Source organism: Marmota monax, unplaced genomic scaffold (genome assembly GCF_021218885.2).
Source record: "Marmota monax isolate L192 unplaced genomic scaffold, Marmota_monax_Labrador192_F-V1.1 WCK01_AAM20220418_F8-fsc00002, whole genome shotgun sequence".
Classification (NCBI taxonomy): Eukaryota; Metazoa; Chordata; class Mammalia; order Rodentia; family Sciuridae; genus Marmota; species Marmota monax.
In genome coordinates this window covers 33,968,840-33,981,387 of record NW_026693571.1, presented here as the reverse complement: position 1 = coordinate 33,981,387, position 12,548 = coordinate 33,968,840, and the positions used below count along the sequence as shown (strand labels likewise).

The window sequence follows — 12,548 nt, the reverse complement described above, 5'->3', positions numbered from 1 at the left end:
AAGTGTGGAATATGATATGTCAAGAAATTTGTAGTGTTTTGAACAACCAACAATAAAAAATTAAAAAAAAAAAATAAAATAAAAAAAATAAAACAGTAAAACATAGCCAAGAATGATACAATGATTAAGGCAAGGAAGCAGGTGATCTCCAGTTTTTGGTGATGCTCATTGGAATATGACTCTGAAAGTTATCCATTAAAATTAATTTCAAAAGGGTTGGAAAAGAGACCTGAAATTTATGAAGTGTACAGAGCTTATAATAGTACATTTTAAAGCAAGAAGGAGAGTTCAGAAGATGCTACTGAAATTGTATTTTAGCACTGTGTTGACAGTTGTTGCAAATAAATAAATTACTGTTAAGGATAATTGTAGGTCAGTGTCCCCTGCCCAGAACAAACTGAATTATTTATACCATATAAAGAATTTTATTTTGTTTGTTTCTTTTGATACTGAGGATTGAAACCAGGGGCACTTAACCATAGAGCCACATCCCCAATCCCTTTTTTTATATTGTATTTAGAGACAGGGTCTCCTTCAGTTGCTTAGGGCCTAGGTAAGTTGCTGAGGCTGGCTTTGAACATGTAATCCTTCTGCCTCAGCCTCCTAAGCCGCTGGGATTTTAGGTGTGTGCCACTGCGCCCTGCTGAAGAATTTTTTTTGAATCAGAGAAAATATATTATTCACTACTATAAAGGAATAACAGAGACATAGGGACAGCTCCTAAAAGGGTAAAACATTTGTTTAGTACTTAATATCTCCAGGTTCATTTCATGTACTATACATATATCATGTCACTTAATCCTTATTAAAACTCTATGTTCTGTGTCATTGTTTTTCCTGCCTTATTATAAGGAAAGCATCTTCTGTTCACTCCTTAATCCTCTGCAGTCTTACTTTGAATATGTCACTGTAGCCAAAAATGTTTTTGCTATACTCTTTGGTAGCTTCCTCAACTATCGGAAACCATTCAGTTTGTACGTGGCCTTCTGTGGCACTTGCTGCTGTTGACCATATCATCAAATTTTTGAATTTTTGGTTTGGTAAAATAACATTCTCAAGGTTATTTATTTATTTTATTATTATAAGTCTCCCAACCAGCTCTTCAAAGGCTTGCTCTCCTCAGGCTTCTTTATTTGTTTTATTTTTTTCTTGCCTTTTATTCTTACTCTTTTACTCTGTGTAACAATTTTGGATAAGCTCTATCTCTGTTTGTTTTCCTTGTAATATAACTTATCCATCTTCTATAAGCTGTCTAATTTTACATACTCAAGAATCTAATAAAAAAATTCAGGAAAAATATTCCCAAACTGTGAATAATCAAAAATATTACTATTTATCTTTTTATTATTATCTAAAACATAAAACCTTGTCTAATAAGCCCATCTAAAGACCATGTGATTTTCCAGGATAGTGTTATTTTGTTTGACTTTTCACTTTTTATTTACTAAATTCTATAAAATTAGGTGGCTTATAGAAGATTGATAAGCTACTAATCATAATCAAATATTTGTCAAAATCCATAGGATGTACAAAACCAAGAAATCTGAAGTAAGTTGTGAGCTTTGGGTAATAACAGTGCCAAGATGTTTCCTCCATTGTAATCCATGTGCCTTTCTGGTGTTGGATGTGGATAGAGTAACTGGGGACAAAGTATATATGGGAAATTTGTGAATTTTCTGCTCAGTTTTGCTGTGAACCTAAAACTATTCTAAAATATAAACTCTCCTTTTAAAAAGTGAAAACAAAATGTTCCATAAACAAAATGCATATAGACTTTCTGATTTAGAGCAGTTTAGGTTCCCATGGGAAAACAGTATTTTTGTTACAACTCATGAACCTAGTCAGACATATCAAAATCATCCAAAGGTCATAGTGACATGTATCCACCATTATGGTGTCATACACAGTATCAACTGTGCTTCATCAGTTCATCCTTCCTTCCTCTTTAAATCCTAGCAACCAAAAATAGTTTTTTGGTCTCTCTATGGTTTGATCTTTTCTGAGAAGAGTCATATACTTGGAAACATACTGTGTATTGCTATTTCATATTTACTTCTTTCACTTTGTAATACAAACTAGTGTTTTCTCCATATCTTTTCATGGTTTGAGAGTTCCTTTCTTTTTAGCAATATTCTCATTGTCTCTCTGTCTTAGAGTTTATTCGTCCATTCATCTACTGAAGTATATTTTGGTTGCTTCCAAAGTTTTATAATTATGAATAAATCTGCTCTAAATATTAATGCACAAGTTTTGATGTTGATATAAGTTTTCAAGTTCTTCAGATAAATACCAAAGAGTTTGACTCTTAGATCTTATGGTAAGAGAAGTTTTAGTTTTATAATAAACCACTAATATGTCCTCCCAAATGGCCATGCCAATTTGCAGTTTTTGTCAGTACTGATGAGAGGTCCTGTTCCTCCATGTCCCTGACAAGGTTCGGTGGTATCAGTGTCCTAGATTTTGGCCATTCTAATAGGTGTGTTGTGGAATCACATAGTTGTTTTAATTTCCATATCCCTGATGACATATGTTGGACTCCTTTTCGTATGCTTATTTGCCATGTATATATCTTCTTTGATGAGCTGTATGTTCAGGTCTTTTGGCCATTTTTAAAATCAGGTGGTTTTCTTATTGTTGAGTTTTAAATGTTTGCATATTTCTTGGTCTTGATTTTAAATCTTTCCAATAATCACTCCCAAACCTCTATTTCTTGTTCAGCCTTCTTTTTAGGGATGATCCTGATCGTCATTTTTGTAGCTTAACATTTAATGATTGCTTTGTGTTGTTGATGAAAGTGCTTAAGAAAGGATGATTTATTGACTCTTTAATTTAATTTAATAATATTACTATTATGGTTTAGATATGAGGTTTCCCGCAAAAGCTCATACATGAGACTATGCAAGAAGGTTTAGGGTGAAATGATTAAATGATGAGAACCTTAACCCAATCAGTGAATTAATCCCTAATAGAATTAACTGAGTGGTAACTGAAAGTAGATAAGGTGTTGTTGGAAGTAGTGAGTCCCTGGGGGCATGCCTTTTAGTACATATTTTGTCCTACTTGAGCAGAGCTCTCTTTCTGCTTCTTGGTGTGAAGTGCTGAGTCCCCTCCCTCCACCACACTGTTCTGCCATGATGTTCCCCATCACCTTGGGCCCTGAGGAATGGAGTCAACCATCTATGAACTGAGACCTCTGAAACCATGAGCCCTCAAATAAACTTTTCCTCCTCTAATTGTTCTTGTCAGGTTTTTTGGTCACGGCAACAAAAAGCTGACAAAAACAATCACTATCTGTCAAAATTCTGCTTCTCTTTAGTAGCCTCCTAGACTTTGATACTCTAGCCTTCCTTGGCCCCTGGTGCCTGAAGCAATCATTAATTCTCTTAACAACTGTCATTTGTTCTTACTACCTTTATTGTCTTTACCAATTACTTTCTTACTTGTGAACCAAACCAATTATTATCTAAACTGCATTAATAATTAAACTAATGAGCCTGGAGTGGTGGTGCATGCCTGTGATCCCATCAGCTGGGGAGGCTGAGGCAGGAGGATCGCCAGTTTAAAGCCTAGCCTCAGCAAAAGTGAGGTGCTAAGCCATTAACTCAATGAGACCCTGTCTCTAAATAAAATACAGAATAGGGATGGGGGTGTGGCTCAGTGGTCAAGTGCCTCTGAGTTCAGTTCCTACTACCAAAACAAACAAACAAAAAATTAATGATTAAATGGAACATACAGTTAGATATTTTACTCTATTTCTCCATGAAGGAAGTTTGCTTTGTTAATATATCTTATCAGTGAAAACCGAGTAAGTCTACAATGCTTTGAACTTAATATACTAAATAATATAAATATATTTTTGAGTTGTGTGAGAATATTGATAGGATTTCAAGAGAGACACTACTAAAATTACTATAATTTTTCTTTAAGAGGAAAAATAATTTTGCTATGATTTCAGATGAGTTAACTATAACATTTGGGAAATAGGTAGACCATAGAATTGTGCTACCAAAAGTATGTATGTTGTGTGTATGTATGTGTGAGTGTGTTTGGAATTTTTAAGGATAATTCAGTATAACACAGAATTAATTTCTGAACCTCTACCCAAATATTGTAATGACTTATTTTTTAATTATGCAAAATAGCCTGTGGTTAATTAAGTCAGAACATTATTTTAATTCCTGCCTGATATCTGGAATATTATTATAAAATATGGATGTAATGTCCTTAAAATTAATTACTGATAAGCAAACTAGCATATATTATGAGAAGTAATTGTTTTGGTCTAAAGAATACCAATGAGGTCTTAATATTTCTACTTCTGGACATCAATATAATATTCTAGTAAAACAAAAAGACCCAATATTAGGCTAAAGTAAGTTTTCCTTATTTTGGAAGCCACAATGGCAGAGATGTCTGGAAACTACACCCAACTAATGCTGACTCTTATCAAGAATCATTATGGTATTTATTTTTCATAGTTTGCTATTTCTGGAAAGTGTTCAAGGCATATAAAACAAATGACGAAATTGAACAAAATGTGCAAGACTCAAGTAATGACAGTTACACCAAAATATGAGAAAGAAATTGTTAGTGAAGTTGTCAATAGGAATAACTTGCAGTTTCCTACCTGTCAGGAAAAAAAAAGAAAAGAAAAGAAAACATGAGATACTTAACTTTTATTTTTCAGTAAAAGGAAGCATTTAAGAGCATCAGGAGAAGGTTTTCATAATAAACTCTGATTATTAGGTGTATTTTTATAAAGCACTTATACTAAATAAGCTTAGCACTTAGTAAATATCTATACAATCATGTTTGTAAGGGATGAATAAACAAAGAAAACATTAAATAAATATGTAAAAAGGAACTCATCTTGTATGCTTTTACACAAGGGTCATTGACCAAGATATGGGACTATAGCTTCAATAACAATTTTATAAAAGACAGACAACATCATCTAGCTTTTTCTTATACTGATCCTTGAAAAAGTCACATGATATTGTTTGATCATATTGTTGTGAATGCTTAAACATATCAATTTAAAGATATAGTCATCTGACAATATACATTATAAAACATAGCATTTGGAGAAGGTAATAATATAGTTTTTTGTCTATAAAATTTTAGAATACCAATAAATTTTGCAGATCATTACAAGGATTTTAGCAAAAAAATTTGAAATGGAATACTGTTGAATGCTCAAGATGATTTTAAGTGGCTTTTAAATGTGTGCTTTCACTAATGTAGTATAATTGATATTTTATTAGAAAATGACTGAACTAAAGTATATTCTTTTTTATTTAATTATTTTTAATTTACATTTTTATCAAGTTATAACTTCTACATGGTTAAAAAATACACAAATCATAAGTGTATAAATCAAATTTTTACGTGCCTATTTGACTGGGGGTTCAGGGATTCCTTCTTAAATGGAGAGCCATTCATGCCTGCATGGAATGGATAAAAAGTTCTGCCAGAAAGCAACAATGTATCTGCTGGAAGCTTCTTCACATGAAGTAGCCCTTCATCTTGGACAATGCTTGAGTTAAATTTTGCACAGGTGACAACTGTAATCGGATATGGAGTTGTCAATTAACTGCCATTACAAATTTTATGCATTTTGTGCATTATGATACAAAGTTTATGTGGCTATATGGTGTACATTTTCATTTTCTGTATTATAGGGCTTCCTTGATTTCGTGTTCATTGAGATAGAAAAATGTTATTTTTTCAGGGGTATGAATGTGTTCAATGTCAGTTTGTATAATCCTTAACTTCGGAACTATCTGCATATGATTTTTAGAAATCAACTTTTATGTTGAGTTTTTGAAAAAATATTTATTTTAATCAACATATGAATGGTACATATTTATGGGATATAATGTGACATTTCAATACACACATACAATCAGAGCAGTGTAATTACCACCTATCACCTCAGTATGTTGAAATTTTTATGAATATCTAGTTTAGACTTGTAGGATAACAGTAGATCAAATCTTATTTCACTACCTGTAGTTCAGTAAATGCATATTATTATTTAGTGCCTTATCCTTCTCCAACTGCTGTATAGAATCTGGATATAAAGATTTTATTGGTGAGAGTAGAAGCTCCCACATTTTTCTCGAGTTACTCACTACTCATCGCTTACTTTTTATTTGTATTTTAAAGCACACATATTTATGTCCTGTGGATATGTTTTAGGTTGTATCGTGTAATAAAATATGATCTATTATTCTGTCCTATTTAATTATTTGGGGTTTGATTTGAAGTTTATGATCTAATTCATTTTGATCATGACAAAGTCTTTGGAGGAATAGTATTGTATGGATTTTAGATAACTAAAAACAAGGAAGGACCAGACAGTGTCATATACCTGTAATCCCAGTGACTCTGTAGGTTAATACAGGAGGATGGCAAGTTCAAGACCAGCCTCAGCAATTTAGCAAAACCCTCATCAACTTAGGTAGAACCTGTCTCAAATTAAAAAATAAACAAACAAACAAACAACAAAGAAGTGGGTTCAATCCTCAATTCCAAAAAAGAAAAGAAAGAATAAAAGAAAATAGGAAGGCACTAAAATAATTTATGGCTTGAATTCTTTTATAATAGATAAAAAAATAATTTTTTATATAATAGATAAAAATTTAATTTTTTAATAGATAAAAAATTAAAGTTAGAAGATCTGAGCATGATGTTTCAATACTGAATTTGACTGTATATATTAATAACTGACTGTATATATTAATAACTCAATTTGCACCAGAACCTTATTAGCAAATATAAAGTATACTAAGATATTATAAATCTTCCTAGGTTCATATACTTTCAGAATCTATATTTCTTATAGAATTAATTTTTGTAAAGTTTTAAAATTAAAATTACTCAAGCAAGTAACTGACTTAAATATCAAACTACTTAAATGCATTTAAAAATATTTTCTATGTATTTGGATGAAACATTTATGAAATTAGCATCTACTCTGAACTATTGTTTTTTTGGTTGTTGCTGTTATTTTGTTTTGTTTTTAGTACCAGGGATTGAGCCTAGAAGTGCATAACCACTAAGCAACATCCCAAGCTCTTTTTATTTATTTATTTATTTTATTTTGAGACAGGGTTTTGCTAAATTGCTTAGGGCCTCGATAAGTTGCTGAGGCTGGCCTTGAATTTGCAATCCTCTCTCAGCCTCCTGAGCTCTTGGGATTACAGGCATGCACTACTATGCCTGGCTCTGATCTGTTTTGTATAATCTCCATCTTATTGGCTATTGATCTCAAACTCTATCTATAATGACTTACACATGTGGGTACCCCAGGTAGTTTTTCTCTGACCTACCACAGAATATATAGTAACCATTTGTATCTACCTTCTTCCATCTACTGAAAGAATATATAGTCACCTTCTATATATGTGGATTCAATCAACTACAGATGGAAATTGTTGGGGAAAATGTTGCATCTGTATTGAACGTGTATGAACTTTCCTTGTCACCATTCATAAAGAAGTGCATATAAAAACTGTTTAGAAGACATTGACATTGTATTTTATAAGTAATCTATAAATGATTTAAAGTATACAGAAGACTTGCATCAATAATATGCAAATACTACTCATTTTATATGAAGGACTTGGGAATATCCATGAATTTTGACATCCACTGGGAATCCTGGAACCATTTCCCAGGAGACATCAAAGGACTATCGTGTGTGCGCTCTATTTATAAGTTGTTGTGATCTTAGTTAATGTCAGAGGAGCAAACATATTTGTGCTACTAATTACCGAAATACTTTTTTATTCTGGTGTTGAACATGTTCTTAGAAATAGCAATTCATATAAACATTCATTATTTTTTAAAATAATCGAAAATAGCAATAAATACACACATGCACACATTTATTTATTTTTTCCCAGGACTACAGAGTTAACATATTTCTGAGACAAAAATGGAATGATCCCAGGCTGAAGCTACCTAGTGATTTTAGGGGCTCAGATGCACTGACAGTGGATCCCACTATGTACAAATGTTTGTGGAAACCTGATTTATTTTTTGCAAATGAAAAAAGTGCCAATTTCCATGATGTCACCCAGGAAAATATCCTTCTGTTTATTTTTCGGGATGGTGATGTCCTTGTCAGCATGAGGTACTACTTTATACTTAATATCTGTCTATTTATATTTTTCTTTTCCAATCAGTGGATCACAGAGGAACATATTAAATTATCTCTGATTTCTCTGTTCCTGCTTTCAGGTTATCCATTACCCTCTCATGCCCTTTGGACTTGACTTTGTTTCCCATGGACACACAACGCTGCAAGATGCAACTCGAGAGCTGTATGTAAATAATGCCATTAGTGATTATGGAAATAAAATATTTATGTCTAGAAAATATAATCTACTAACATTTTACGTAACAGTGATAAAACAAATAATTTTGACCATTAATGGTCATTTGAATAATTTTGGAAAATTATAGTTATTCTTTTATTCCATTAATTTGTATGGAGATAGACAAATATTTTCTGTTCCAGTTTGATTTTAGTACAGTTGATATGGGTGCATACCCTTCTAACCTAACTCCAATTGCTGTCTTCATTTGAATGAGTAATAGAGAAAAGGTAAAGAAAAAAGTGGTGTCCTAACTAACTTCTCTATAATGATAAGACCCATTTTCATAGCAGGAAATTTGAGAAACACTGAAAAATAACTCTGTAAATTCTATCAATTATTCACTTTTATGAATGTGTAAAAATATATTTTGATGTTTTTCAAAATTATATTTTTAATGTTCCCATAATCATTTTTTTTTAGTTTATAAAAGATGTGCTAGATGTATTAATTGAAATTTTCTATGAAACATTAATTAATTTGCTGTGGTGCTTATCCTTTGAAAATAAAAGTAGCACATACATCTTGACAAGTTAACACCAAAATTAACATATGAAATCTTTAGTCTGAATATCTATATACCATGACCTATTTGGGCAATAAGTGGAGAATAATAAACTTGTAAAATGTAAATATGCTTGCTGGATTTTATACTTACAGTTACTTTGTTATTATTTTTTGTTAATGGGTCCTATATTTGGACAATAGTTATTGCTTTCAAACTATAAAATGAGCTTTTTCACATATAAGTATATGGATGTGTGTACATATTTTTATATCTGTTATATGTATGTGTGTTTTATATCTGTTATAGATATGTATTTTTATAAAATATTTCAACTGTGCATTTACATTTTAGTTATATTAGTAGATGCACTAAAATATTGAATTTAAAAAATAGATGCACAATAGGTATCAATGGTAGGTTGCTCTATGCTGTGTAACCCTTGAATTGTAGCCACAGTAACTGCAGCCAAAAGATGCTGAAATGATATTATAATGATGTCCATTTGAGAGATGGTTTGATTGCCCTTTTATGTCCTGGTTCTTTTTAGTTATACATGACAGTAGAATTCATTTTGATATAATTATGCAAGTATGGTTATATCTTATTCTAATGAGGATCCCATTCTTATAGATGTACAGGATGTTGGGATTCACTATGGTGTATTCATATGTATAAAAAGGGAAATGGTGATTTCTCTTTTGTCATGATGCAACTCCTATCCTGTCCTCCTGACAGGATTTGTCAAAAAATTAGTTAGTTCAAATGCTTACATTCCTTTAAAATTTTTAGGGTTTCCTATTGCATGATTAGACATATATGTATGCAAAAATCTTGTATCATTTATTATCATTTTATTGATGGAGACTTAAGAATTCTGACATATAGAAGTGAATTGCTATATATGATGCCCTAAGATTTGAACTATTAAAAATATGCTGGTTAATTAAACTTACTCCTTCTTTAGGGTAATTTTCTGTAACCATTCTGCTTATATTTTTTATGAATGACCATTGATTTTTAACTCTACATTTTTAAATACAATAAGAGTGTCCTATTTTATTACCTTTATTTAATATTTGGAGTATTAAAATATTGAGAAAGCATTAATAATTATATTTCATTCTAACAGTTTCATTAATTTTTGTTTATAGTTGGTTACACAACTGATGATTTAAGATTTATCTGGCAGTCAGGAGATCCTGTTCAGTTAGAAAAAATTGCCTTGCCTCAATTTGATATTAAAAAGGAGGATATTGAATACGGCAACTGTACAAAATACTACAAAGGCACCGGTAAGTGATAGGATTATTTTAAATAAAACTGAGGTCTATTTCAAAGGTTCATTTTAATATTAATAGACGCTAAAGGATAGAAAAGAATTAAACGTAGGTTCTGTACAAGTATTTTATATTTATATTCATATACTAAAACTTACACAGAATTATGTTCACTGAAGTTTTCTGGTCTTTTAATTATGAGATAGATTTGCTTTTTTTTATGTAATTCTGGTCGTAAGAGGTTTTTGATTTTTTATTGTAGTAATGCAAACTCTCCCAGGCATTGGTTTTCGTACATGTCACCAAGATATTCTACTTCCGGTGAGATTCAGTTTGGGGCTAAATATTTTTGGATATGAACAATGCAATCCTTGTGTATTCTTCCATTCTCTTTTGAACAGTTTTTAAGTGGTGATTTGCCCACTTTTAAATTTTTTAAAATATGGATCTTTGGGCTATACAGAAACCAATGAAAGTGGAAGGTAATTGGATATCAGTGAATATTCCCTGTACTGTCTTCTTGGCCTAAATCATAGAACAGTGAGTTATGAAAAGCAAATTATCTTTATTTATTAAAATATGTTGAGATCTTGCAAAAAATAAGATATTTGCTATTTAGTACTGTTATAATTAGCATTCAACTTTGTAGTCTAGTGAAGTTATAGACATTGAGGCTTTGACTAGTGAATATATTGTTATTTCACTTAGCAACATAAATTTTAAAATGTTGAAATTTTGAGCATTATTAGTAGTAATATTCAGTTAAACTTGTGAGTTGCCACATAATTCTAATTCTGTATCAAGAAGTAAATCATGCCAGAAGATATTCAGGAGTAGATAAAAGTAAAGTTTAACTGTATTGCAATATTTATGTTGTAGTAGTAAAAGGGTATATAGGTTACTCACGGAGACCTTAGAGGATCCAATGTTTCAGATAAAAGGCCACCATCATGACATTTTCAAGTACAAAACATAATTTAAAACAATCCTCTTGATAGTAAAACAAGAGAGTGAAAGTTTACGTATCTAAAGCATTATAATAAAGACAACAAAAGAGAAAAGGGTATATTAGTTAGCTTTTTGTGGTCATGACCAAAATGCCTAACAAGAAAAATTTAGAGGAGGAAAGAACTGTTTTGGCACATCTTTCAGAGTATTCAACCCATGATCTGTTGGCTGTGTTGCTTTGGGCTGGAGGTAAGGCAGAACATCATAGTGGAAGGTTGTGGTGGAAGAAAGCAGCTCAGTTCATGGCAGCTGAGAAGCAGAGAGAGAGGAGGAAGCTGAAAGGAAATAAACCCTTCCAGGGCATCTTGTCCTCAGTGACCTACGTTCTCCAACTATGTCCCACTTCTCAGTGCTCCATTCAGCCATCAGTGGATGAACACACTGATGTTGTCAGAGACCTTAGGATCCAAGCAATTCCCAGAAGCCCTCTCTCTGAACATGTGAGGTTTTGAGGGAAATTCCAAATCTAAACCATAACCCTTAGAAATAAGATAAGTAAGCATCTATTGTCTACTTTCAATTACATTGACATATTATATGAAATTTATGTAATCCTTTCAGTAATGGTGCTTATAGTATATTAGCTTAAGAGAAATAATAATTGAGTATATTGCTAAATAATTATCAAGTTTTTACAAGTAAAAAAACTGAGAGTTCTTAAAAATTTGACCATCATTTGCTTATCTCTTTGGAGAAAGGTTTATTCAGGTTCTTTGTTTATCTGAGTTGAGCTGTTGGTCTTTCTGTTACAGAGATTTTTTTTTTCCTCCAGCAATGGGGATTGAACTCACTGGTGCTCTACCACTGAGCTACTTCCTGAGCCCTTTTTTTTTTTTTTTTTTAATTTTGAGACAGCCTCTCACTAAATTGCCCAGGCTGGCCTTGAACTTGTGACCCTCCTGCTTGGTCCCCCTGAGTTCCTGGGATTACAGGCATGAACACTGTGCCTAGCTTTGTTGTAGAGTTCTAAGAATCTAGTATTTTGGATACTCGATTTTTATCTGTTAGGTTATTTAGGTCTTTGATCCATTTTGAGTCAAATTCTTTTGTGTGTGTGTGTGTGTGTGTGTGTGATGGTGAGGATTAAACACAGGGCCTCAAGTTTGAGATAATTTTTGTATATGGTGTGAGTGCCTAAACTTCCTTCTTTTGTATGTGGGTATCCAGTATCCCAGCAGCATTAAATAAAAGGACCATGTTTTTGCTCCACATATTGTCATAGTGCTCTAGTCAAAAAACAATTGACTTTAAATATAAATATATAAATAAACTTTCAATTCTATTCCATTGGTCTTTTTGTCTAAACCCTTGCCAGTTTTCCACACAATCTGGAGTACTATAACTTAGTCATAATTATTGAAACTGGGATGG

At 31.9% G+C, this 12,548-nt stretch overlaps 1 protein-coding gene across 1 annotated transcript in view; it reads left to right on the top strand.

Moving 5' to 3' along the window:
• Glrb (glycine receptor beta) overlaps positions 1-12,548 on the top strand; it is a 90,983-nt gene that overhangs the window by 53,056 nt on the left and 25,379 nt on the right. The window contains exons 5-7 of the mRNA XM_058583887.1: positions 7,911-8,140; positions 8,248-8,330; positions 10,044-10,184. Of these exons, the coding sequence (XP_058439870.1) occupies positions 7,911-8,140; positions 8,248-8,330; positions 10,044-10,184 (454 nt within the window). The remainder of the gene's footprint in view (positions 1-7,910; positions 8,141-8,247; positions 8,331-10,043; positions 10,185-12,548) is intronic.